Source organism: Psammomys obesus, unplaced genomic scaffold, assembly GCF_907164565.1.
Source record: "Psammomys obesus unplaced genomic scaffold, mPsaObe1.curated_primary_1811, whole genome shotgun sequence".
Classification (NCBI taxonomy): Eukaryota; Metazoa; Chordata; class Mammalia; order Rodentia; family Muridae; genus Psammomys; species Psammomys obesus.
In genome coordinates, this window is record NW_026596046.1 from 36,827,009 (window position 1) to 36,854,156 (window position 27,148).

The window sequence follows — 27,148 nt, forward strand, 5'->3', positions numbered from 1 at the left end:
GCGGCCGCTCGCCCGCACCGGCCCGTTCGGAGCGCGTGACTCCTCGCGGCCGGCCCCGAGGAGCCGCTTTTGGCTCCATTTTACAGGAGGGCTCAGAGGGTGGCGCAGCCAGCAGTTGTGGGTGTCTGTCTGTCTTCATTTCTGAAAACAGGCAGACAGACAGACAAACAAAAAACTCCGTGGAGCTGATCTGGCACAAGAGGAAATGACAAAAAAAGAAAAAAAAAAAAAAAAGACTTTATACTCCAGTTTTTGGACACCTGTCATTTTTCTTGTCTCTTCTGAGGTGGGGAGTGTGGAATCTCTCCAGCCCCTGAGTTTTGGGGGGTTGTTTTCTGTAGGTTGTTTGTTTCTTGGGACAGGGTTTTACTGTGAAGTGCTGGCCGGCCTGGAGCTTGCTTTGTAGACCAGGCTGGCCTTGCATTCACAGAGCTCTGCGTGCTCTTGCCTCCCAAGCGCTGGGATAGGAGACTTTTACTCCACTCAAATTGGTAAGATTAGCCACTGAGCAGTCGCCGCAGGCCCCAAAGACAATCCCGTAACTAGCATGTCATTCTGGTCATTCTCGGAAGTTGATTACGCCTGATTCTTTGGTGTTGCCATCTTAATAACTGCTATTGCAAACTGTGGTTTGATTCTTCAGATGGCCGCCAAGAGCGAGTTATGTTTGACAAAATTACATCACGAATCCAGAAACTCTGTTACGGACTCAATATGGACTTTGTTGATCCTGTAAGTAAATACAGCATGTGTCATGGGTTCTTTGCTTCATGTGATTTGATGTCTCTTATCTGTAGACCATCACTTTACTATATTTCAGTTTAAATGTGAATTTATTGCCTAAAACTCTTCTTAATTTTCATCTGTCCTTCAAGCTCTTACTTTGCAGAGAACCAGGATGTGAACAGAGGGGACAGTTGACCTGACCACTGTTCAGGCATCTTACTTATCTTTATTTTGCCACACTGTATAGAAATTAGTTATGTGTCTCCATCATCTAGAATGAAGAGTGAGGTGTATCTTATGCTGAGATTCTCTAACAATTTTGTACATATGTATATAAAATATTTTTTGTATTTTTTTAAGTGTCCTCTTACCTATCTCCTTCTCAACAACCTTCTTCTCCATAAATCTTCCTAGTACTGTGTGTGTGTGTGTGTGTGTGTGTGTCCCCGTGAGTGTCTGTGAGTCCTCATCTGTCCCACTTCATTTAATTAGGGCTGCTTTTATGAGCAGGGGTCTGGAGTTAGTTTTCTTGATTGAGCAAGAGCAATTTACCAGTGATTGCATCACTGAGGAATATGACTCCTCCAGCAGCCAGTAACTGCCTCCTCAGGGAAGGGCGGTGAGCCCTCCTCTAGTCAGGGTGCCATGCTGACGGGCCCAGGCTTGCAGAAGTCTTGTGCAGGTAACTGCAGCTGTTTGTCATAAGCTGGGCCCAAAGTCTCATGCCTGTAATCCCAGCACTCAGGGAGGCAGAGGCAGGTAGATCTCTGTGAGTTCGAGGCCAGCCAGGTCTATAAAGCGAGTCCAGAACAGCCAACATTACACAGAGGAACCCTGTCTTGAAAAAAACAAAAGAAAATAAATTAGAATAAAATATATTTATTATAAATCTACATATCTTGGAGTTTTAGATAGTAATTAGAATAGTCATATGTTAATATTGGGATGAATCTAAGACCTTATCCTCTTTCATCTTTATTTTGTGGATAAGACACATCCAGAGAGAGGGGAGGGGACTGATTGACGTTAATGGTAGTGCACTGGGAAGCAAGTGGAGTTTCTTGTTTTTAAGGTGTTCTATTGCCTCCTCTAACAACACACGTGCACAGGCAGGCTGCTCAGTGGACCTCAGCTTTCGAGGGCGGGTCCTGTTGAGAAAGTCTGGGTGCTACTAGATGTGGCACGCTGGTGCTGAGTTCTGATTACTTGCCACCGCGTCAGAACCTAGACGGACTTCCCTGCTTTCATATGTGCCTGCTGAGTCAAGACAGTGATGAGCAGCGAACTGGCTCAGCCATGCTCACAGTAACTGCCCGCACTCAAATCACGAGCGTTCCAAGGGCCTATGCTTTGACCAACTTTCCCAGTTAGGCTGTATTTAAACAATTTAGTAAGTGTGTGGACAGAACCTAGAACTTACTTTTCTTTAAAATGTATGGTGGGCTGAGGAGACGGCTCAGTGGGAAAAGTGCTTGCCTGGGAGCGTGAGACCCTCATTTGGATCCTAACACCCAGGTGAAAAAGGCAGGTATAGCAGTGTGTGTAACTGCAGCTCTGGGCTGAAGAGCGAGCCAGATCGGAGCTGCACATCTAAATGGCAAGCTCCAAACGCAGGGAGACACTGTCTCAAAGAATAAGGTGGTTGTCACAGAGAGACCCTACCATCAGCCTTCCCATGCTGGTTCTGTTAACCGTGTCTGTTATGTGCTTGTGGGTTGTTTGCTTTTGGTTTTTTCTTTATTTTTGTACATTTACGCTTACTACTGTGAAAGAAAATAATTGTAATCAGCTTCAATTAAAACATGCATATACAAAACTATATAGTAAGAACATGTCTGAAAACAAGAAGAAAAACCAACAAATACCAAAAGCTATTCATATACTCTACTGTATGCTTTTGGTATTACTGATTTTATTGTATTTTCTCCCTGAGACAGGGTTGCTCTGTGTAGCCTTGACTGTCTGGGACTTAATTTGTAGACTAGGCTAGCTCACAGCGATCTGCCTCTGCCCCCCGAGTGCTGGGATTACAGATCTGTGCCACCGTGCCCAGCTGGTATTATTGATGTTTACATTTTAAATGTTTTTTACTGAAATAAACACAAGGAGGGGTAGTTGATCCCTGACGTCAGCTCGGGTGACCCGTGTGTGTGTGTGTGTGTGTGTGTGTGTGTGTGTGTGTTTACACACAGGTGTGTAATGGGGCTGGGGGTGGCTCAGTTGACTCTGCTTGTACTGTAAGCTTAAGGACCTGAGTTTGGATCCCAGCACGCATGGAAAAAGTGAGGTGTGATAGTGCTCCTGTGGGGAGCAGATACGGAGGGCTCCCTGACGTTCACTGGCTAGTTAGTTATCTTGCTCCATTAGTGTCCTCCAGGATCAATGAGAGACCCTGTCTCAAAAGCTGAAGTGTGTGTGGACACTGGAGAGATGAGCAGGTAAGAGCACCCACATGGCCGCTCAGTTGTGTCTCTAGTCCCAGAGAACCTGATGTCTCTTCTGCCATGTGCTGGCACACATACTTACTCTTTAAAAAGCTAAATTTAGACTTTTAAAAAAGGTGACACTAAATCATTTTATATGTATAGGATACATTTCTGGAAATTTTGTTGGTTTATGGGTTCTTATATTGGGATAAAATTTTTCAGATGAGATATTATGTTATAACTTTGGTCGTCTTAACAATTCTTTCCAGGAGGCTATTGGTTCTTGGGAAAGCGCAAATAACTCTTGGTTTTATTGTTGTAGGCTCAGATCACCATGAAAGTAATCCAAGGCCTGTATAGCGGAGTGACCACAGTGGAGCTGGACACCCTGGCTGCCGAGACGGCGGCAACCTTAACCACGAAGCACCCTGACTATGCCATCCTGGCAGCACGGATTGCTGTCTCTAACTTGCACAAAGAAACAAAGAAAGTGTTCAGTGGTATGTCAGGAATAAAAACATTAGAAAAAACTTAATATTGTTTTAAAATTATAGGAATAACAATTATATAGGTTATATATGTTTTAAAGATTACATCTTATTTTAAAAAGCAGTATACAATTATGCCAGCACACGACCTAGAACTTACTATTTCTTTTGATCTGCTTTGTGTGTGCGTGTGTGGTGTGTTGAGACAGGGTCTCATGTCTGGCTGCAAACTCAGTTTGTAATTAAGCCGACCTTGAACTCTTGATTCTCTTGCCTCTCTATCCCTCAAATTTTGGGATTATGGGAATATGTCATCATACTTTCTTAAGTTTCTGGGTTTTAAATTTTTATATTGATTTTAAATTATGTGTTTATTTTTGTATGTGTGTGGACAAATGTGCATCACACATGTATGTGAGGGTCAAAGGACAACGTGTGGGAATCAGCCCCTGGGGTAGAACCCAGGTCAGGGGTATGGTGGGAATGCCTTTACTGGTTAGCCAGCTTACTGACCTAAGTTTTAAAGAAAAAGAAAACAAGTGGTGAGAAGTGACTAATGGCTGCATTTCCTTGTTTTCCTTTTTTAGCTGTATATCAGAGTCACTTGGGAATTACTGATTCTATAAAGCTGTATGGTCACTTGGGAATTACTGATTCTATAAAGCTAGAAGGCCTTACATTCATTTTCTTTGAAAGAACATTTCCTCTCTATATAATATATTGTCCTATTGTTACGCAACGGAGGTGTGTTTGTTGAGTACTTTTTCTGCTAGGCACTGAAGTGGGTTTGGTATAAAAAAGGGATTGAGAGTCATTGTTTTAAAACAGCTATTAAGTGGTTTTGACATTCCTTTTTTTATCTTTCCTCAGATGTGATGGAGGATCTCTATAACTACATAAATCCACACAATGGCAAACATTCCCCCATGGTGGCCAGCTCAACACTGGACATTGTTATGGCCAATAAGGATGTGTGTACAGTATTTTTTTCTGATGGAAAATTTTTGATGTTTTTTTTTGTTTGTTTTCTTCAGTAATGCATTTAAGGCTGGGTAGCTGTGGCACATGCCTTTAATTTCAGCACTTGGGAGGCAGAGACAGGTGGATCTCAGAGTTAAAGGACAGCCAGGGCTACACAGAAACCCTGTCTCAAAAAACAAAACAAACAAAAAATCCATTTAAGAACATTTAAACAGTACAAAGGGATAGATAAAAATTATTCCGCCTGCTCTAGGTCCTCATTTTCTTTAGTAGAAGCAGCTTCATTTAAGCATTAAGGATATTTTTCTGGAGCTGTTCTGTGTATATTCTCTGTGTGTATAGTGTATTGATGATATTGTTCTCACTGATGCCATTTGCACTTAGAACTATACCTCATAAATATCAGCATTTATGAATTTGCCTCATCCTATCAGTGGCATAATATTCCATTTTATAGATTATTTTCACTTTGCCCATGAGAATTCCTCTATTGATGAAAGTTTGTTTTCTAAAAGTTTTTTACTGTAATCAGAAAATATTCTTATATGATAGATATGTAGGGGTTTTTTGTTTATTTTAAGTAGAACCCAGTTTTAAAATTAGGTAATAGATAAATTAGTTGATTAGCTCTCTATGTATCCACTATTAAGGAGACTTAAAAGCAAGCAGCTATTTGTAGTTAAATATAGTCTTTCTCCCTGCCCCCTCCCCCCCTTTTTTTTTTTGTTATTTTGAGACAGGGTTTTTCTGTAGCTTTGGCTGTCCTAGAACTTAGTCTCTAGAACAGGCTGGCCTCGAACTCTGAGAGTTCTGCCTGCCTCTGCCTTCCAAGCGCTGGGATTAAAGTGTGTACCACCACCACCCAGCTTCTTTTTTTTTTCTCTAAGTTTGTTTTTAGATTTTATTTTATGAGTATGGATGTTTTGCTTGCATATATTTGTTTACCAGGCGGTCTTGGTGACCACAGAGGCCAGAAGAATGTATTGGCTTCTCTGGGACTACTAAAATTATGCATGATTCTGAGCTTCCATTAGGTGCAGGGAATTGAACCCTGGTCCTCTGGAAGAGCAGCTGCTCTTAACCACTGGACCATCCCCATTGCTTGTTAAAGATCTAGATGTATAGCCTCAGTGGACCTGAGACAGTCCGCTGTGCGTTGGCCTTCTGAGTGCTGGATTGCAGGTGTGAGCACCACACCTCCCTGCGCAGACTCCTGAAGACAAGTTAAACACATAACAGTAGCAAAACCCGAGCCTAAAAGGGAATATTGAGAAATAGACAGGTATATAGGCTACTGCTTCATTTCTTCTGTGCTCATTCTTAGCTGATACTTAGTTTTGACTACAAAAATGTCCTTCGAAGTTTGACAGTAGGAGGTAAGGGTTTTGATAGTATTATTACTGTTGGATCACATAATTTGCTGTTTTTTTTTCCAAGTGGCTTTATAACTTACCAAAGCTCTTTAATAATGACCAATTTTGTAATATTTTACTGCCGCAATAGTAATTTGTTTTAGCTCCATTAAAGGACCATGAATTTTCAAAGCCTATAAACTACTTTCTGTTTGCTTATAGTACATATTATTTTATTTAGTTTAAAGTGGGCTCATTGGCAATACAAAAATTTACAGCTGAAAATGGTGTTGCGTGCTTACAATCCCAGCAGTCAGGAAGCCCAGTCAGGACTGTCCCTTCAAGTTCAACAGCACACTGCTGGTCTACTTAGTGCGTCTAGGCTAGTCAGGGTATGCAGCAAGTTCCTGTCTCAAAAATAAAGCGCGGTACAAACATGCAATAGAATGAAAAAGTATGAAGTAGTATGTGCTACCAGTTTTTTAAAGCATGCGTGGTTCCCTGTATATTAGTTTTAGTTCTAGAGTCAGCTAAAAACATCAGAAGTTTTGAAAGTAAGTCTTATTATTTTAATTATGGGTTCTTTTTAATTCCCTTTAGCGCCTGAATTCTGCCATTATCTATGATCGAGATTTCTCTTATAACTACTTTGGTTTTAAGGTAAATAAATAAATAATGGGTTCGAATATGTGATGGTTCCCCCTTAAATCTGAAAGTATTTTGTTTATGTTGATGACTTAGTTTGCATGCACCTGGTAATTGTAGGGGTATGAAGTGCTGATACTTTGAAATAGGCAAAATTAGCTTAGTCATAATAGCTTTTGAACTTTCCAAATATTACTTCTGGGTTCTTTTAAAAATTGCATGGATAATTTGTCACAATTACTCCACCTTTTGCTATTTTTCAGTAAGTGTTGACTTCCTTCTTTGGAAGTGTTGCCTAAATGTATTGTGTTGCCTACATAATGTGGTGCCTAAGATGGGGTGTCTATGTCAGATCCGCTGTGCCTGGCTCTCCCACTTCCTGTTCATCTGCTGTGTAATCAGTGTCCTCTTTAGGATGTGGGTAATGTAAGATTCAGCGTGCTCTTCGGGAGATTGATTGTCACTCGGTTAGTGTCTAGACTCGGCCAGCTCTGCACAGGTGCTCCTGGGCTGCTGCCGCTGCACAGCCCGTGGCAGTGTGCATTGCTGCGTGCAGGCGGGCCTTGTCCAGAGATTGGCATGTCATCTTTGCCAAAGCAGAACAGCCACATGAGGATGTTCTAGGCTGAAGCTCGAAATGCTAAATGGTTTTCATTTCATTTAAAATGATAAGACTGAGACATTTCAGCAGATCACCTTACTATGAATTACATGTCTACTGTGTATTTAAAAACTGAGAATTCTTTGGCTGCTTTGTTCTTCTAGACACTGGAGCGGTCCTATTTGTTGAAGATCAATGGAAAAGGTAAGAAATGAAATACATTGTTATGTTATTATTCATTATATTGAATGTAGAGTTTTGCAATATTAGCTAGCATTAACATTTCTATTTAGACTCTAAATAATATTTTGGGACTGGAGAGATGGCTCTGGTTAAGAACCTGGGTGCTCTTCCGGAAGGCCCAGGTTCAGTTCTCGGCCCCCACATGGCAGCTCATAATTGTGTGTAACAGCAGTTCTAGGGGATCAGTACCCTCTTCTGGTCTCTGTGGGTACCAGACGTGCACATGGTACATGGACATACATATGCAAGCAAAACACCCAGATACATTCCCAACTTCTACATGTATTTATGTGCGTGCGTGGACGTGGGGAGGAAGGGAGACACACATGCCATAGTCCGTATGTGGACGTTGCAGGCCAACGTGTGAGAGCCGATTCGCCCCTGCCACGCTGGCACCGAGGGGTTGAACGCGGTTTGTTAGCCATAGCAAAAGGTGCTTGTGGTTGCCACGCCGTTTTGCAGCCTTCCAAATAACCCTCTGTTACTGTGTAATTGTAAAGAATAGAATGTTGTCGCCTCATGGTTCTGGGGTTACCCCATGGTAAGGATAGCAGAAGTGCCTCTGAATGACAATTGAAAGAGTTTTTTCTTGTTGGTAAAGTTTTTAGAAGTTTCTTTTGGTGGTATATTTTTCCATTTAGATGTGTTTCAGCCTAGTTATTCTGACATGCCCCATATCTGAAAACTCCTGCTTTGTTTATAGTGGCCGAAAGACCACAGCATATGCTGATGAGGGTGTCTGTGGGCATTCACAAAGAAGATATTGATGCTGCAATTGAAACATACAACCTACTTTCTGAGAGGTGGTTTACCCATGCCTCTCCTACTCTCTTCAATGCTGGGACCAACCGCCCACAACTCTCCAGGCATGTATAATCTTTAGCTGCTTTTTGTTGCTGTTTTCTCTTTCCAAGATTTCTTTATTTATATTAGTGTTTGGTCTGTCTGTATGTGTCTGCTCCACGTGCAAGCCTGTTGCTCATATTCAGAAAAGGGCATCAGATCTCTGGAACTGGAGTTAGATAGTCCTGAGCTACCATGTGGGTGCTGGGAATTGAACCCAGGTCCTCTGAGAGCATCCAGTGCTCTTAACCACTGAGGCAGCTCTACAGCCCCTAACACTGCTTTTTCAAGTGGTTTCACTAGGGAAATAAGAAAAAGCCAGGTGGTTCATCACATTAAAAACAAACAAAAACTTCAGTTGTTGCCTGCTCTGATTAAATAATTTGCATTTTGGAACAATCTCTGACTGTTATGGTAAACAAGTTAGAAGAGGGCGCATGTTGTTAGTGAGAACTTTATATAGTTGATTGTGGTGGTAGGTGCACAGCTGAATATTTTATATGCTATTGAACAGGAAGTTTTTGATAAGGAATTATATGTCATTTATATTCCAAGAAAGTGTTTTTTAAGAGGCTTATGTAGCTCAGAAGGAGACCATGTGCTTAGCATGCACAAGACCTTTGGGTCAAGTCTTTTCAGCATTATTAAAATGATTAGTGAGAAAAAAATTAGTAAGTATCTAGACTTAGTTAAAAGATGCCTGCAGTCATTTATTTTAAGAATTATGAAAGGATTAAGGAGGTGAAGTAGAGATTAAGGGGAGGAGGCAGATTCCTAAGATACATGGGAATTAAACTGGTGGAATTTGTGATGTTCTGAATCTGGTTAAATTTTGTTCTTGAGTTTATGGACAAAATAACGGGATTACTGATGATGCCTTAGCGGTGAAAGGGATCACAGTTAGAGTGTCTGGACTGAGCTAAAAGAAATGCCCTTAGAAAGTCTGTATCCCAGGAATTCAAGGATATGCCAGTGTCTGTACACATATCTCACCGTATTAATACTTTTCAACTCATTGCTGTTTTAAATCAAATACATTAGCAAAATTGTTGTAGAATAACCTCCTTAATTTGGTAAAAGATCCCCACTAAGAACTTAGATCTGGGCTTAAAGAGGTGGCTCAGAGTTGAGAAACTCATGGCTCTCATAGAGGACCCACTTCTGGGCTCCAGAACCACATGGTGGCTTGTAACCATCCATAACTCAGGTTCAAGGGACCGGACACCTGACAGGCACGCATGTAGTACACATATATACATGAAAGCAAAACGCTCACATACATAAACAAATAAAGCTGGGTGCAGTAGCTCACGCCTGTAATGTAGTACACATATATACATGAAAGCAAAACGCTCACATACATAAAATAAATAGATAGATAGATAGATAGATAGATAGATAGATAGATAGATAGATAGATAGATAGATAAAGCTGGGTGCAGTAGCTCACACCTGTAATCCTAGCAGAGACAGGCGAATCTCTGTGAGTTTGAGGCAAGCCTGATCTACAAAGTGAGTTCAGGTCAGACAATGCTACACAGAGAAACCCTGTCTCAAAACAAACAAACAAACAAATAGATAGATAGATAAAACCCAAACCAAAACCAGTAGCTCTGTTCTTGTTTTTAGTGTGGTAATGAGGCCTGAGCAAGCATTGTAAGATAAGAAAAAGAGATTGAAATGATTGAAAATGGAGGCATAAAGAGAACAGATAGGCTCTTTTTCTATGTAAAGAGTTCAAGAGTATCTATGGACAAATTATTAGAATTAAAAAGATTTTAGCAAGATATTTATATGTAAGTTTACTATAGAAAAATTGTGTTTCTGTACCTTAGCATTTAGCAAATTTAGTTTAAAATGTGCTGTTCAAAGCCAGGGATGATGGGTGCACTCGTGATCTCAGGGGGTAAAGACAGAAGATTTAACATTTTGGGGCAAGTCTGCTCTCCATAGCAGATTGACAGCCAGCCTGAGCTATCTAGGGAGTCAGCGTCCAGGCTGTACCTTAGTGAGTGGTACAGTGCTTGCTAGTATGTGTAGGGCCTTGAGTTTGACTCCCAGTGCCCAGCTGTTAAAGAATCGTCAGAGCGATGTTGGGAATGGTAGTCCTGAGGGGAAGGAGAAAAAATTCAATGCCAGCCTGGCCTATAGTGACATCCTCCTAAACAAACAAATAAATAGAGGGAAGGAAAGCAGTTTTTAGAGAGCAAGTAAGTTGAAAATAATCCAGCAACCACTGACAAGCACACAGACATATGGGATAATCATGCAGTGGAAGGCTTTACAACCATGGAAATAAATTAAGACTACGTATCTTAATAGGAATGAATTGCTATAACACTGAGTTAAAAGCAGGCTTCAGAAGGATCACTAATTATAGGAATTATAATTAGCCCCTGGCATCTTATTTCTTGAGGTAGGTGCTATATAGATATATAACCTTTCTTTTTTTGTATGCTTCCTGAATCATCTATATTTTTATTTATTTATTTTTAACTTTTATTAATTACACTTTATTCATTTTGTATCCCCCCATAAGCCCCTCCCTCCTCCCCTCCCAGTTCCACCCTTCCCCCCTTTCTGCATGCATGCCCCTCCCCAAGTCCACTGATAGGGGAGGTCCTCCTCTTTCCTTATTTCTGATCTTAGTCTAGCAGTTCTCATCAGAAGTGGCTGCATTGTCAGGGTTCTATAATCTTTCTTAATACCTGAGTATTTTATAGAAAGTCAGTGAATAGAATCTATTTGAGTAATTTAACATTCAAGATGATGAAGTGACCCTGATAGAGTAATGCTCATGAATTGAGAGCCTGAGGAGACAGAACAAATGTTCAGTAGAGGGGCCATTCAAACAAACAAACAACAATAACAACAAAAAACAGCTGTAGGCTAGGCGATGGTCGCACGCACGCACCTTTAAATAATAATTAACTAACAATTATTTATTTATTTATGTTTAGGTGAAGGCACTGGGAGGCAAAGGCAGGCAGATCTCTGAGTTCAAGGCCAGCCTGGTCTACACAGTTTTGGGACAGCCAGGGATAAATAGAAATGTCTTGAAATCGATCCCCCCAAAAAAACAAACAAACAAAAGACTAAGGGTACTATATTTTTTATGTACACATCAAAGAATTGGGTGACCGTTAGGCATTTGTTTTCAAACACACTTCATTTTTAGGTTCAGGTATAGTAGTGCCCAGCACTGTGGAGGCAGGTAAAATCAGCCTGGTCTTGAGACCAGCCTGGTCTATATAGTGAGTTTCAGGACAGACTAGGCTATGTAGGGAGACCTCATCTAAAAACAAAGACCTTCGTTTTTCTTGGTTTACTAACAATTGGAAAAGTCTGATGTATGTTAAAGAATTTGAGAAAATTAATTTTGGCACATAACTAGTGTGGTAAAAACCAGGCTGATATTTGAGGCTTATCTATGTGACTTCTTTCTGGACTTAATGTCTAACATAGTTAGCAAGATTAATTTAAAATAATACGTTGATGTGTCATATTCACTAAAAGGAGAATTCCCATCTTCTGAAAACACCTAGGAACTTTGTAGATTCTGGATCTCTCATTTGCTTGACTTAACAGGCTAAATCATCTAATCATTTGTCACAGATCTTGCTTTAGTTGTCCTGTTTTCTTCCTGTAGCTGTTTCCTTTTGAGTATGAAAGACGACAGCATTGAAGGAATTTATGATACTCTGAAGCAGTGTGCCTTGATTTCTAAGTCTGCAGGGGGAATTGGTGTTGCTGTGAGCTGTATTCGGGCTACTGGTAGCTACATTGCTGGGGTAAGCATTAAGTTGTATGACTTTTAATACCAATTATGTGTATGATACAGAGGGCATACTTTGATTTTTTTTGTTTGTTTTTTCGAGACAGGGTTTCCCTGTGTAGCCTTGGCTGTCCTGGACTCACTCTGTAGACCAGGCTGGCATTGAATTTACAGAGGTCTGCCTGCCCCTGCCTCCCAGTGCTGGGATGAAGGCATATAGTGCACCACCATGCCCCGCTCTCATGGCTTTCAAATTACAATTTAGCTACCTTGGTTTTGAAATTCTTTTGACTTAGTATATCTCATTATAATTGGGGTCATGGTAAAGTAACTGAACATATAACAACAGTGTTGGGCACCCTGCTCTCATTGCTAAGGCAGGCGTGGAGAGCAGGCCAGACTTCAGAGGTGGTCACTTAGAAGTGAGTCACTGTTTTGGACAAAATGTCAACAGTTTTTACTTTGGGGTTGTTTCGTTCTTTTCTCTGTTGAGCCCTGTGTCTCACCCAGATGCCTTTATTGTTGACCTTTCTTTCAGACTAATGGCAATTCTAATGGCCTCGTACCAATGCTGAGAGTATATAATAACACAGCTCGATATGTGGATCAAGGTGGAAACAAGGTATATTTTGTTACTGGCAAGTGCTGGAAATCAGAATTAAAAGTCTTTAGTTATAAAAGTTGGGTTAGTTATATATTTTACTTTGTTTTTAAAGATTTACTTTATTCTTAACCACCATGTGGCTGCTTGGGAATTGAACTCGGGACCTCTGGAAGAGCAGCCAGTGCTCGTAACCTCTGAGCCATCTCTCCAGCCCCTTATTCTTACTTATATGATTAGTATATCTGTGTGTGAGCATGTGCATGTGGGTGCTCATGGGGGCCAGAAGACGGCTGAGCTGTCTTCTTAGCCCTCCTAACTTTCTAGGTGCCTTCCTTCCTTCCTTCCTTCCTTCCTTCCTTCCTTCCTTCCTTCCTTCCTTCCTTCCTTATTATTTTTTGTTCGTTTGTTTGTTTTTAAGACATAATCTTGTTTTGTAGCTCTAAGCTATCCTTAAACTTGCAGTGCAGTCTGGGCTGGTCTTGACTATTGTGTGATTTTAACTTAATTAAATTAAAGAGACATGAATTGCTTATTTAATATATAGTTGGATGGGTTTTAACAAAAGTGTACCTCACTGGCCAGTTGTGGTACATGCCTTTAATCCTAGCTGGGAGGCAGGCCAATCTCCATGAGTTCAAGGCCAGTTTGGTCTACAGAGTGAGTTCCAGGACAGGCAAGGCTGCACAGAGAAACTCTGTCGTGAAAAACAAACGAGTGTACCTTGAGTAACAGCCATACCAGTTAAGATACAGGACACCTTCATTATCCCAAGATGTTTGCTAATGTACTCTTGCATTCAACCACTGCTATTACTTTCACCCACACACGCTTTATCCCTGGCTCTTAGTAGTTACTGGTCTGTTCAGCTCTTTTAAAGTCATTTCATGTTTAATTGTTTATTTTCTTATTTATAATGTGTGTCTGAGCACGCTGTGGTACACAAGTGAAGGTCAGGACAGCTTTGGGGAGTTGTCATCTTCCATATGTGGTTTCTAAGCATTGAACTCAGGCTGTTAGGCTTGGTGGCAAGTACCTTTACTCCTTGGAAAATCTCACAAGATTTATTTCCATTTTATGTGTATCTTTTATCTGTGTGTGTGTATGTGTACCATACACTTGTGGAGAACAGAAGAGGGCATCAGATCCCCTGGAACTGGAGTTACAGAAGGTTGTGAACTGCCATGTGGGAACCTAACCCAGATCCTTTTCAAGAACAGCAAGTGTTCTTAACTACTGAGCCATCTCTTTAGCCCCCCCCCCCTTTTTTTTTTGAGACAGAATCTTGAACTTACTGTGTAGCTGAGGCTGGCTTTGAACTCCTGATTCCCTTGTCTTTAGCTCCCAGGCATGTACCAGTATACCCAGTTTAACACCTAATCTTTTTTTTTTTTAACACCTAACCTTGAAATAGGTTTGTAATAATTCATACTGAATTTTCATAGGAAACAATAGCCATGTGGCAAATGCCTTTCATCCCAGCATTTGGAAGACAGAGGCAGGACATTCTGTGAGTTCAAGACCAGCCTGTTCTGTAAAGCAAGTTCCATACCAACCAGGGCTACACAGTGAGACCCTATCCCAAAAACAACTAAAACCCACAATAAAAACCCCAAGTGAAACTCCCCGAGAGTTGAGAGGATTAGGTTGTTTATCCAGAGTTATTAGGAGATTTACTACCAAAGTGGATGATTAGTCATCTACCAGTTATGAATTTTTATCTAATGGTCTTTGACAACCTTCATGAGACAGATCACCACTTTGCTTGGTCAGCCCTGGCTGCCCCTTAATTCTTGATCCTTTTGCCTCTGGAGTGCTGAGATTCCAGGTGTGGGCAACCACGCTCAGCCAGATCACTCTTAACCTTGAGTGAGAGCACTTGGTAAAGCAGCTTGTCTTGGACTGACCGACTCGGCATGGTATAAAGTGCTCTGCGCTGCACTGATGAAGAACCTGCAGTCTGAACAAGTAGCATGCTCCTCTGAACAAGTTATTTTTGTTCCAGATTTTTTTTTTAGATGTGTGTGTGTGTGTGTGTGTGAGAGTGAGTGAGACCTGTGCGACGTGTGCATTCAGGTGTCTGAAGGCCAGATGAGGGGTCAGAAGTCCTAGAATTGGAGTTATAGGCAGTTGTGAGCCACCTACTGTGGGTGCTGGGAGCTGAAGTGGGATCCTCTGTAAAACCAGTAAGTCTGAACTGCTGAGCCATCTCTCCAGCCCCCAAATTTTCTCTGTCATTTCTGTTCTCCTAAATTTTTAAGAAAAATATTGTGTACTTTTTTGGTATTTTACTTATTTCACTTAATTCATAATGAAGATGAAAGGAGATGTTATTTTAAAGTACTTTGTAAAATATGAAGCATCTGTGTTTTATTTTGATTCTGATGATAATGCTGACATAATTACCTTTAGCGCCCTGGTGCATTTGCCATTTACCTGGAGCCTTGGCACTTAGACATCTTTGAGTTCCTTGACTTGAAGAAGAACACAGGGAAGGAAGAACAGCGAGCCCGGGATCTCTTCTTTGCACTTTGGATTCCAGATCTCTTCATGAAGCGAGTGGAGACTAACCAGGTTAGAGGGCTCTGAGCCTGTGCATATAGCAGCTTGGTTCTTAGGAGCTTTGTTCTTCAGTCCTTCCCCCGTGGGATGCCACAGATGGCAACTGTTCTCAAAAGTAGATCCTAACTGACCTAAGTGCTTAAAAGGTCATACAGACAGGTAGAACTACAGTTTTAGACCCCCAAACTATTGCCTCTACACCAGATTTCCGTGGTAGCCCTCTTCTTACAGTGTTTGTGGTGGGTTGTGGCTGCTGCGTGACGTCTCTCATGGCAGATGTTCCTCTTTGCAGGACTGGTCACTGATGTGTCCAAATGAGTGTCCTGGGCTGGATGAAGTTTGGGGAGAGGAATTTGAGAAGTTATACGAAAGGTATGAGAAAATACTAATGTAAGCATTTGAGCCATGGTTTCTCTTACTTGGGGCATCCAAATGTCAGAAGTGTTTATGGTGGGCATTTGCCTACAATATTGTGAGGCACCAAGTTTGATCCCTACCGTTGGAAAAACAGAAAAATATTTAATCATTAGCTCATTTCTAGGAATCTTTGAAAGTATCTAGAAGAGAGTATAGTTATTAATTTGATTTTTGTTAGATGTTTTTTCACTTTTTTACCAAAATTAGTATTTATCTTCTCAAAATTTGGGTGCTTTGCATTTTTTATTAATCCTTACAAAAACTGAGATAAAGACTATCTGAGTTGCTTTATAGTACAGTACTTTTATTGAATTATTTTGGTCTTAGGGGCACCATTGTGCCACAGTACATATGTGGAGATCAGAGGACAACTTACCGGAGTTGGTTCTTTGCTTCCACTGTGTGGGCTCCAGGGATCAAACTCAGGTTTTCAGGTTTGGTAGCAAGTACCTTTACTTGCTGAGTGACCTCTCTGGCCTCAGTACACTGCTTCTGATAACATAAATCACAAGTAACTAGGATACACATGCTAATGGTTTATTAAAATTAACAGTGCTAAATTTTGTTATTTTGTTTTGTTTTGTTTTTTTGTTTTTGAAGCTTAAGGGCAGTTTCACTAGAGTTTAAGAAAAGCAACAGGGCAGGCAAGCTATCAATATTAGCAGCTGCAGGGATAGAGATGTATAAGAGGAAGGAAGAAATCCATGCCCTTTCAGGTTAGGGTCCAAGAAAGTAGGCAGCTTTAGCAGGAGAGGGGCTTCAGAGGAAGAAAGCCCAGACCATCAGGGGAAGCATGCCTAGGCTTCTTTGGTCAGAATCTGAGGGAAAAGCAGCAGTAGATGTAGGCTGCATGACAAGCTCTGTAAGCAGGTGACAGAGTTTTCATGGAGGTTTTTGTTCCTTTTTATTTTAAAAAGTATTGATTTGGTGGGGTCATGGGTCATTTGAAGTTATCTAAAGCTGCCTGGTTTTCTGGTGATCTTAGCTGATAACATGAATTTCAGGGTTGGAGAAATGGTTTATTACGTAGGAGTGCTCATGCACAGTCTAAAGGCCCTGATTTAGATCTCAGATAGCCAGATAACGAGCCTGCTGTTCTGGAAATACCAGTGAATCCAGCTCTGGCTTCCATGTGCACAGGCGTGTGCTCTCATAGCCCACATGCACACATACTTACACATACACTCAACTAATAGAACCAGCCTTTTTAAAAATGATTATTTTCCTTTTCCCGTTAGTAAAACTTTGAAAATTTGCATAATTTTGTATTTTAATGTATTCTTCCTAGGATGTGAATATTGAAATAATACTAGCTTTGTCTTTTTAGTTACGAGAAGCAGGGCCGTGTCCGAAAAGTCGTGAAAGCTCAGCAGCTTTGGTATGCCATCATTGAGTCTCAGACAGAGACGGGCACCCCGTACATGCTCTACAAAGATTCCTGTAATCGGAAGAGCAACCAGCAGAACCTGGGGACCATCAAGTGCAGCAACCTGTGCACGGAGATAGTGGAGTACACCAGCAAGGATGAGGTAGGAGAGACCCCCAGAGCAAGAAAGGCGGTCACTCTGTGAGTCCCTCACTGGAATTCCCTTGAAGTGAGTGGTTCAAGGAAGTTTTGTTCCCCAACACGGAAAAAAATCAAATTATATGGCAGAGTTATGTTAACCAAGCTGTAATTTAAAAATAGTAATTTAGCCACCTGGCAGAATGGAGTGTATCAGGGTGTAGTTGAGAACTATTCCAGTATTCTGAATAGTGCAACTCTCATCTGTGACAGGTAGTGGATACGTAGAATCAGTGGGGTTTAGAAAATATGCTGATACATGATGGAAAACCCCAAGTTTAGGGACTGGAGATTTAGCTTGGTTGTAAAGAGGTTACCCAGCAAACATTAATAAATTTTTTGAGTTTGGTCCTCAGGACTAGTTTTGGGAGTGGTTGTAAATTTTCACCTCTGATAGTTGTAAAGGCTATAGTGATCTCACTGGTGCAGAGAGAAGAAGTCAGAAGTATGTGAAATCTTTCTTTGTTATTGCAGGTTGCAGTTTGTAACTTGGCTTCTCTGGCTTTGAATATGTATGTCACACCAGAACATACGTATGACTTTGAGAAATTGGCTGAAGTCACTAAAGTCATTGTCCGAAACTTGAATAAAATAATTGATATAAACTACTACCCTGTTCCAGAGGTATGAATATATTTCTCTGCTGATTGGTCATTATTGAATCCAAGATGGAGGGCATTTATCTTCATCTGCAAGTCCTAATTTAAATGGATGTCCTCAGAATGGTGTGAGAGAACTGAAATGAAGAGGTTGCGTGGGTCAGTGGGGTAGAATGCCACCTTTGAGTTCAGTGATGTTTTCTTGTCTTGTTTTCCCAAATCTTTTGGCACAAAGGCACACTTGTCAAATAAACGCCACCGGCCCATTGGAATTGGGGTACAAGGTCTAGCAGATGCTTTCATCTTGATGAGGTACCCCTTTGAGAGCCCCGAAGCCCAGTTGCTGAATAAGCAGATCTTTGAAACGATTTATTACGGAGCCCTGGAGGCGAGCTGCGACCTCGCCAAGGAGTATGGCCCCTATGAAACATATGAGGGATCACCGGTCAGCAAAGGAGTAAGTATATGGTTGAGATTTTGCCTGTGAGCACCAGTTACGGGCTGAATAATGAATGACCCCCTCCTCAAACACCCCATTCCATGGAACCTGGGAGAGTGTGTTGGTTTGCAAAAGGGTGTTTACAGATGTAGTTAAGGACTTTGAGATGGGATTGTTCTGGGTTAGTGAGGCCTAGATTTATTCAAGTGGAACCTAAATCCAGTGATCACTGTCCTGCAAGAGACACCATGATATTTAGGATATTCCCAGATCCTGTCTACACTCAGTAGAGGAGATAGATTATCCATGGCTGTGACACCAGTGTCTGGAATCTGGGAAGCCCTCTTAGAATTCTGTCTTCCATGCTGCCTTTTCTCGCAATAGTATGTCTCTTCTGTATTAAGATTTAGTTTTGATGTTTCTTCTGATACTTAGAAATTCTAATGTATGGTTGTATTATGAAAGAAATATCTCTTAAAACATTTCATAAATGTTAAGATTTTCTTATTTGTAGCTGGTCGTGGTACCACATGCCCGGAATCCCCGCACTCAGGGAGGCACAGGCAGGTGGATCTCTGTGAGTTCAAGGCCAGCCTGATCTAAGAGTCCAGGACAGCCAAGGCTGCACAGAGGAAACCTGTCTCCAAAAACAAAACAAAAAAGATTTTCTAGTTTGTAGATCTGCAGGAATGTAGTTGGGAGGAGGTCCTAGGCCTCTGATCATCAATAAGCTTAATGGAGCGTGTCCAGGAGACTCACTGGCGCTGATTTTCCTTAACGTATGGACTGCAAGACATCACTTGCTGCAGTGTGGGGATTTGGCGGTCGCCATTTTTAATCTTTTGGTCATTGTTTACATTGCCGTGGAGTAACATCATACATGTGGGATATTTATTTCTTAGATTCTTCAGTATGATATGTGGAAGGTTACTCCTACGGACCTGTGGGACTGGAAGCGTCTCAAGGAGAAGATTGCAAAGTAAGTAGAGGTGTGTGAAGTAGCATGGAAGCCAGGAGGCTGGATTTCCAGCACCTCAGGAGGTAGATATGCTACTGTAACTTCTGAAATGGGGCTAGCATGCCCTAGCTCACAGAAATGGCTTTGGAAAATAAAATAGTAATATGAAGGTTGTTTGGCACATTGAAAGCCTTTCAGCACACAGTAGGCATTTCGATATGACTTGCTGAACGCTCATGCCTGTCAAGTTTGTTTGTTTGTTTTAATTTTAGATAGGGTCTTCCTGCATTGCTCTGGCTTTCCTAGAACTTATTCTGTAGACCAGGCTGGCCTCAAACTCACAGAGGTCCTCTTCTCTGCCTCCCGAGTATTGGGATTAAAGGCATGCACCACCATCTCCTGGCCCAGATAGGTCTACTTTTAAAAAATGCTTTTACTCTTTTATTCATTGCTTTAATTTTATTCATTAGGCCATATGTATATAGTGCATGTGTATGTGTGTTTATTGTTTTTTTCAAATAGGATCTTACAGCACAGCCCTGGCTGGCCTACAACTCACTGGATAGACAAGGCTGGCTGCAAACTTGTAGACTACCATGCCCTACCTTAAGTTTAGAAACAAAATAGAAAGTAAAAACTTTCCTTTGAATTTCTGCCAGATGCTTGTTCCACAAAACAACAGAAGCCTAATTTGTTTTCCCAGAGATAAGCCTTGTTGATGGTGTGTCTTTTTAGACTTCTTCCGTGTACATACACTGCAGTTTTGTCATGTAAATGTGATTGAACTTGACATATTCTGAGACTGTTTAGTGCTTTGCTTTAGAGATCTTTTAGTCCAGTTAGATCTTAATGTTTTAGCAATTACAGATGATTCCAAAGTTGGAATCTGGCAAGAATGACTTGAAAGCATTTACTTTCTGTAAACATGACGTTGGGGTTTACAGATGAGGAAGTAAAGGCGTGAGATAACTAATGTCTTAACATCTAGAAAGTGACAGTGGCATTACCATCGTGGTTATATAAAGCAGCTGAGGACCTGAAGCTCAGCGCCCAGCACCACCTGGGTCCACAGCTGTAGAGTGTGGGAGACAGGCTGTCTGTGTTACAGGGCTCACTAGGTACAGACAGTGCAGACAAAGTATGTGCAGGCCACCGGAAATGCTGATATGCAGGTGATTGTTTTGACATTTGTATTGCTGCCCGCCTGCTTAGGAAAATGCTGTGGAGTTGGGCGCTATACATTTTTAATTTTTAGTATTTATTTATTGTGTATATATGTATATTGGCACACATGTGGAGGTCAGAGGGCAGCCGGAAGGAGTTAGTTGGTTTTCTCCTACCATGTTGAACAATATCTACCTTCTGTATGTTGAACTCAGGCTTGGCAGAAGATGCCTTTACACACTGAGCCATTTGTAGGCCCTGGAGTTGGTATCTCTTTAGCTAAGCTATGGAGATTTCTAAGTATGTTAAATAGTATATTCTTTTTTACATACTCTTGACAATTAAAGTGAAAATTTAACTTTTAAAAAGCTAACAATTGCTCGTAGGTGAAGTCAGGGTTTCTTCTGAGAGTAATTGTTCCCTTCATGCGAGATGTGGAGCGTTGTAGTGACACATGACTAGTTCAAGTGAATGCCTGACTCTGGTGGCTGCTCAGGGCTGAGTTGGCTTTCCCTGGGCGGAATATTGCATTGAGTGCTCTGTGTGGCTCCAAAGTGCACAGGTCAAGTGTACCCGGGAGGACTTTGTATGGCTTGTTAGCAGCTAAAACGGTGCTGCTTCTGCTCAGAGGCGGACATTTTAGAACAGTGTGAGCGGTGGCATCTGGGCTGTGGACTGTACTCCTATTGGAGTTTATTGGAGTTGGTATGGGAATTAAGTGCCTCTGTGATGGTCCTCTTGCATCTGTCTACACTAAGTGACCAAAAGCAGGGGCAGCTGCCTTCTTGACCGACTGCAGCCCGACCACTAACCTCTAAAATCTCTCTTCCGAGGTATGGTATAAGAAACAGCTTACTTATTGCCCCGATGCCCACTGCCTCAACTGCTCAGATCCTGGGGAACAACGAGTCCATTGAGCCTTACACGAGTAACATCTACACTCGCAGAGTCTTGTCAGGAGAATTCCAGGTGAGACGTTCACAATCAGTTGTATGGCATCTCTTCCGAAAGTCCAGAGTAAGAACTTTCTCATAGTCCGCTTAAGTTGCCAATGAGCAGAGGTATAGTATGAAAGTGACTGTTTTCTTTGTTTAAGACAGTATCAGGTAGCCCAGGCTGCCCTCTGCCTGGCCCCTGGCTGGCCTCTGGCATACCATGTAGCTGAGGATGACCTTGAACAGATCATTTTTCCTCCACTTCCCAGGTGCTGGGATTACCTGGCTGAGTCAGAGTTGATGACATGAGCCTGACTTTTTTTTAGGGGGAGTATAGTGGTTGTGTTTTGACACAGGGTTTCTCTGTGTAGCCTTAGCTGCCCTGGAACTTAATTTGGAGACCAGGGTGGCCTCGAACTTACAGAGATCTACCTGCCTCTGCCTCCCTGAGTGCCAGGATTAAAGGCTTTGCTCTGCAACTGCCTGGCTTTTGTTTTGTTTTGTTTTGTTTTGTTTTGTTTTGTTTTGTTTTGTTTTAAGAAGCCCCACTATGTAACTCAGGCTGGCCTCCAGCTTGCCTTCTGAGTGAGCCTATTTCTGCCTTCTGCATACTTGAATTGTGGGTATGTTTTCCCCACTTCCTGCATGATGTTTCACATATGCTAGCTCACATGCCTTTAATACCTCGTGGTCTTTTGTTGAAGTATTTAGTGACTGGTCACTTTACAAGCCAAAGAAGAATCAGTCTATATGTGCATACTCAGCTTAGACAGTGCTGTTGTTTTCCTTCTTCGCAAATGCCATATTTTTTCTTTAGCTTTTTAAAGCATTTGAGGGGCGGGGGGTATGCTCTTGCCGTGCCATGCATGTGTCAGGACAACTGGGAGCTGTCTCTGTTTTTCCACTATGTGAGTTCCAGGGAGGAGACTCAGATTGTATGGTAGCACATGACCTTCGCTGGCTGAGGCACTGAAGATTGATTTTATTAATTCTGTGTGTGTGTGTGGGGGGGGGGTGCACCTGTACATGCAGGTGCCCTTGGGGTCTTAAGGTGATACTGCAGAGGACCCAGTTTAGTTCTCATCTCCCACACCGGATGGCTCACATGCCAGCGTCAGGGGACCTGTTCTCTCTGGCTTCCGTGGATATATACACACATGCGATCAAAATAAACCCTAAAAGATTTGCAAAAATCCAAGATAGACATGGTGATCTGATGTATATGTGTACGTACATACGTGTGTGTGTGTGTGTGTGTGTGTACATTATAGAATGATTGCCACAATATATTGTTTCTTTCATAATAGATGATAAGACCTTAAAGGAATGTAGCTTTGTGTGGTGAAATGGTCTCCTCTGTTTTGTAGAAAACAATGGAGTTTATTAGGGTATCTAATAGGTAATTGAGCTGTCTTACTTATTTTGAGCGCTAGTCCTGGGATCCTGTGTAGGCCCTGCCAATGTTATTTTATTCCTTGACATGTTATCTGCTTTTCATCAGATTGTGAATCCTCACTTGCTGAAAGATCTTACTGAACGGGGCTTGTGGAACGAAGAGATGAAAAACCAGATTATTGCATGCAATGGCTCCATCCAGGTACAGGCCGAAATAACGTGCTTTCTAGGAGCTAAGCTCAGCACTGTAGTGCCATCTCCCTTTGCCCGGGCAGTGCAGAGAAAAACGGCCTTTTACCGTGTCCTTGAGGCTCTAGTAATGTACATGCATTTCTGCATTGTTATGCTAGGCTTACACACATCTTTACATAGTGTTATTGTTTCTCCAATAAAGCAGCAGTTCCTACTTTTTCTGGGGAGCTTATAAAACCTTTAAGCTTGGGGTGCATTTATTGCTAATTTCGTATAAGTGTCAGGAATTCTTACACATTTTTTAAAACCTGAAGTTGAGCAGGGGGGCCTGAGAGAAGTAGTCTAGAAGGTAGCTATGTGGGATCCACAGCATTTTTGTGGAGGTAGATCCTTGGGTCACTGGCCAGCTTAGCAACTCATCTTCTAACTTTCAGATTTTCATGAGGCATCAGTTAGGTTGTGTATTTTAAAACAGGCAGCTATAGGCCTAAGAAAACCTGGTTTATTTTGACTCTAAGTGTAGTCTGGTGTTCTGGCTTTCTTTATCAAATTTAAAGGACTTTATCGCACTGCTTCCTTTGATTGGGTCCCTGTAAAGTCCTGTTTTATTTGTGTTTCTGTCATTTATTGGCTTAACTCTTTTCCTTTCTTTCCTAAATACATCTAGAACAGTAACTGTTTGGTCCATAAGCCAGTTCAAGATGGATGTTTAAATCACTGCATCAGATTTATACTTGGTTGGTTAGATGAGATTTTATTGGCTTTCTAAGCAAGAGGTAAACAGTGTGGGCTAACTTGCTCTAAGCCTTAAGATACTAACTGCACAGCAGTGTCAGATCTGCAAGATCAGACCGAGCACTGACGCGAGCATAAGTAACCTGTTGGTTATTTGCCTTCGTTAGTTGGAATTAAAACAGTGACAACACGTGGTTTTCCTTTTCCAGAGCATACTAGAAATTCCTGATGACCTGAAGCAACTCTATAAGACTGTGTGGGAAATCTCTCAGAAGACTGTTCTCAAGATGGCAGCTGAGAGAGGTGCTTTTATCGATCAAAGCCAGTCTCTCAACATCCATATTGCTGAGCCTAACTACGGCAAACTCACTAGTATGCACTTCTATGGCTGGAAGCAGGTTGGTTGAACATACTGAGGAGGACTTAATTGCCAGCTTGGGATATTTCAGAGTTGGAGTAGTTTCTGTTCTAACTGCCTTTTATGTATTGCTATCTCAAAAGTTTTTTCACTTTAAGTGTTGAAAGTCATGAGTGGTTTTTATGGCAGCTCATAAACCCTTTGGGTTTTGTTTCTGTTCAGCAGTTGTGAACTGCCTGAAATGGGTGCCGGGAGCTGAGCACTCAGGTCCTCTAAGGGTTGGGAAGTATTTTTAAACTACTGAGCCATCATCCAGGCTTTGTTTTAGGTATTTTTATTCCATACAATGTTTTGATTGTAATCACCCTTAACTACTCTTAGATCCCCTACCTCCCAACTCCCACAATTTTGTGTTTTCTCTGCCTCTCTTTCTCTTCTTTTAAGTAGACCACCAACTTCAATTTGTCCTTTCCATACACTTCTGGGTATGGGACCAGCCACTGGGATGTTGCCTTTCTCTCCCCAAGAAACCATCAACTGTCTAGGCCTCCTCTGTTAGGGTGGGATCTTATGAACTCCAGCTAGAACTATGACTTGCCAGAGATAAAATTGTCTGGGTCTCTGGCTCCTACGGTCTCCTCACTTCTATGTACAGTTTCTTTCCTTTTTTTTTTTTTTTTTTAAGATTTATTTTATTTATTTATTACATATACAGTCTTCTGCCTGCATAACAGCAGAGGGCACCAGATCTCATTATAGAAGGTTATGAGCCACGCGAGGTTGCTAGGAATTGAACCCCAGACCTCCGAAAGAGGAACCAGTGCTCTTAACCTCTGAGCCATCTCTCCAGCCCTATGTACAGTGTTTTAAGCCTTTCTTTTTCTTCAGCTGACCTTTCTGCTCCAGACCATCTTATAAGATATTGCCATTTCCAAAGCTGTCAATCCACTACTCAAAAGCATTCTTTTTTCCCTACTTTATCCACAGTGCATGAGCCAGGTTACACTGTTGCCAGCTGCAAAGTGCTGTAGTTCTGTTTTGTGTTATATTCTTAGGCCTTGACATGTGAGAGGCTGCTGTGTTCCAACAAATCGGCCTTCTTACTTGATAGGCTATTGTCTGCTTGTCCTGGGAATATTGGACAGGAAGGTGACCCTTGTGCAGTGTTTATAGTCTGTTCTACCTAGACAGTCTCATCCCTAAATAGTTATAGTCTAAAGCAGGCATGTTATTTTGTACAAACCTGCAACTAAGAATGTAAAACTAAATACAATTGAACTTGACATTCCAAAGAGGCAGTCCTAATATTAGCAATGAAAAACCCAAGACTTAGCTGTTTATTTAAGCATTTTTTTCAGGGTACATCGTAGAGGAAATGAAATTGCAAGTTTGAAAAAAAGAGTTTAAGTTGTTTTATAGGAGTACATTTAAAGGTTTTAAAAATTAATTTTGTAACTGATCAAATGGGAATTATTTTGAACAAAGTCTGGTGTTCTCCCAGAGAACTTCCTAATAGCTGTTTATTTCCCCTGTAGGGTTTAAAGACTGGGATGTATTATTTAAGGACAAGACCTGCTGCTAATCCAATCCAGTTCACTCTGAACAAGGAAAAGCTGAAAGATAAGGAAAAGGCACTAAAGGAGGAAGAAGAGAAGGAGAGGAACACAGCAGCCATGGTGTGCTCTTTGGAGAACAGAGAGGAATGCCTGATGTGTGGATCCTGAGGAAAGGCCTGGAAGAGCCAGCTCTCCATCGTAGCAGACTTCATGAGCATAGATAGGCATAGTGGGCTTGCTTGATTATGGGAAAGCTTTGCCGGACCTTACTGCCAGGAAAGGAGTCCTTGATTTACAGTCTATTTCTACATAGTGTAAACTTGACTTTTAACAAAAGAAAACAAAAAAACCAAACCCAGCTTTGATATTAGAAATCAGAGCAGAGGTTTTGGGAATACAGAAGAGCCACCTTGGAAATAGACTGTGGCTTAGGAAGGCTCTTCTCTCTCCAGCAGCCATGTCTTACCATTTCAGTTTCAGCAAAGAAATTTTGTTTCACTTTGACTGATTTCTTAGAAGTAAAATCAAGTGATAACTCATCAGATGAAGATGTGTATCTAGATAAACTTCTATAGGTCATTTTGAAATAAAAACATTTCTAAGTGATTGTGTGGTGCTAAATTTGCCATCTGTTATCAAACAAATGCCAATGTGTATTCCAGGGACTTCATACAGAGAATGTAGCGTTTGTCCTGTGTCTCTCCTATCTACCTCACAGTGCAGTACTCTCTGTTTCTCTTGTCTGTGTGCACACACCTCTTTGTCAGTCTGGTCACCCGTTAAATAAAGCTTGGCTTGCCTCCTTTTAGATATTGAGAATAGTGGCTGCCATGAACATTGGTGTACAAGTATCTATTCCTGCTTTCAGGTTTGGTTTCTTCTATATAGTAAAGACTATATAATTCTGTGTTTAACTTTGAGGAACTACCATGTTGACAACATCTTTATAGTTCCATAAAAAAGTGTTAAGGCCTTCAATGTCTATATCCTTATAATTCTTTTCATATTTGCTTGTTTTTTGAGACAGGGTTTCTCTGTAGTCCTGGCTGTCCAGGACTGGCCTTGAACTCCAGAGATTCTGTAGCGTTCTTTTTTAAAGCTCTGCTTTATTTCGGATGTTTGGGCCTCTACCTCCCTTCCAACCTCCCAACCCTCTGTAGGAGAGAGAAGGTTAGTGGGGAGAGTGGGCTGTTTAGGGTTGATGGGTCTTTGGGGGATATACCAGTCTCTGTCAACAGCAAACAGCCAGCTGTCTCCTCCGAACTGCCGTCCCTGGAGCTATTGCTCTGCCTGCCTGCTCCAGACCTCCAGACCTCCAGACCTCCACGCCAGCACTGCGCAGCGCTGCGCTCTCCCTGGGCTCTCGAGTTTCTGTCCTCAGCCCACACAAGACAACAGCTGTGGACACACTAGCCCACCTCAGGTCCCACGTTTGGGATTAAAATGAAAAACAGAACAACTAACTGCCTCTGCTGGGGCTAAAGGTGTGCGCCACCACACCCGGCACTTTCCATAGTTCGATAAAGCTCTGATGGGTTTTAGTGGGGGATTTCCTGGTCTTGTAGGTGGGTAATCTGAGAAGGTTTGGGGCAT

The 27,148-nt window shown here is 41.7% G+C and overlaps 1 protein-coding gene across 2 annotated transcripts in view; it reads left to right on the top strand.

The window, feature by feature from the left end:
* Rrm1 (ribonucleotide reductase catalytic subunit M1) overlaps positions 1 to 26,161 on the top strand; it is a 26,791-nt gene extending 630 nt beyond the window's left edge. The window contains exons 1-19 of one of the 2 annotated variants that reach the window (XM_055623486.1): positions 44 to 286; positions 644 to 732; positions 3,475 to 3,652; positions 4,511 to 4,611; positions 6,574 to 6,633; positions 7,384 to 7,423; positions 8,166 to 8,328; positions 11,955 to 12,096; positions 12,619 to 12,702; positions 15,094 to 15,255; positions 15,536 to 15,615; positions 16,988 to 17,189; positions 17,699 to 17,848; positions 18,059 to 18,280; positions 19,165 to 19,241; positions 21,218 to 21,353; positions 22,821 to 22,916; positions 23,851 to 24,039; positions 25,535 to 26,161. In XM_055623486.1, coding sequence (XP_055479461.1) covers positions 664 to 732; positions 3,475 to 3,652; positions 4,511 to 4,611; positions 6,574 to 6,633; positions 7,384 to 7,423; positions 8,166 to 8,328; positions 11,955 to 12,096; positions 12,619 to 12,702; positions 15,094 to 15,255; positions 15,536 to 15,615; positions 16,988 to 17,189; positions 17,699 to 17,848; positions 18,059 to 18,280; positions 19,165 to 19,241; positions 21,218 to 21,353; positions 22,821 to 22,916; positions 23,851 to 24,039; positions 25,535 to 25,723 — 2,340 coding nt within the window. In that variant the 5' untranslated portion in view covers positions 44 to 286; positions 644 to 663 and the 3' untranslated portion in view covers positions 25,724 to 26,161. Of the gene's footprint in view, positions 1 to 43; positions 287 to 643; positions 733 to 3,474; positions 3,653 to 4,510; positions 4,612 to 6,573; positions 6,634 to 7,383; positions 7,424 to 8,165; positions 8,329 to 11,954; positions 12,097 to 12,618; positions 12,703 to 15,093; positions 15,256 to 15,535; positions 15,616 to 16,987; positions 17,190 to 17,698; positions 17,849 to 18,058; positions 18,281 to 19,164; positions 19,242 to 21,217; positions 21,354 to 22,820; positions 22,917 to 23,850; positions 24,040 to 25,534 lie in introns of those variants that run through there. The other variant, XM_055623485.1, reaches the window with a different exon arrangement.
* Positions 26,162 to 27,148: the final 987 nt, after the last annotated feature.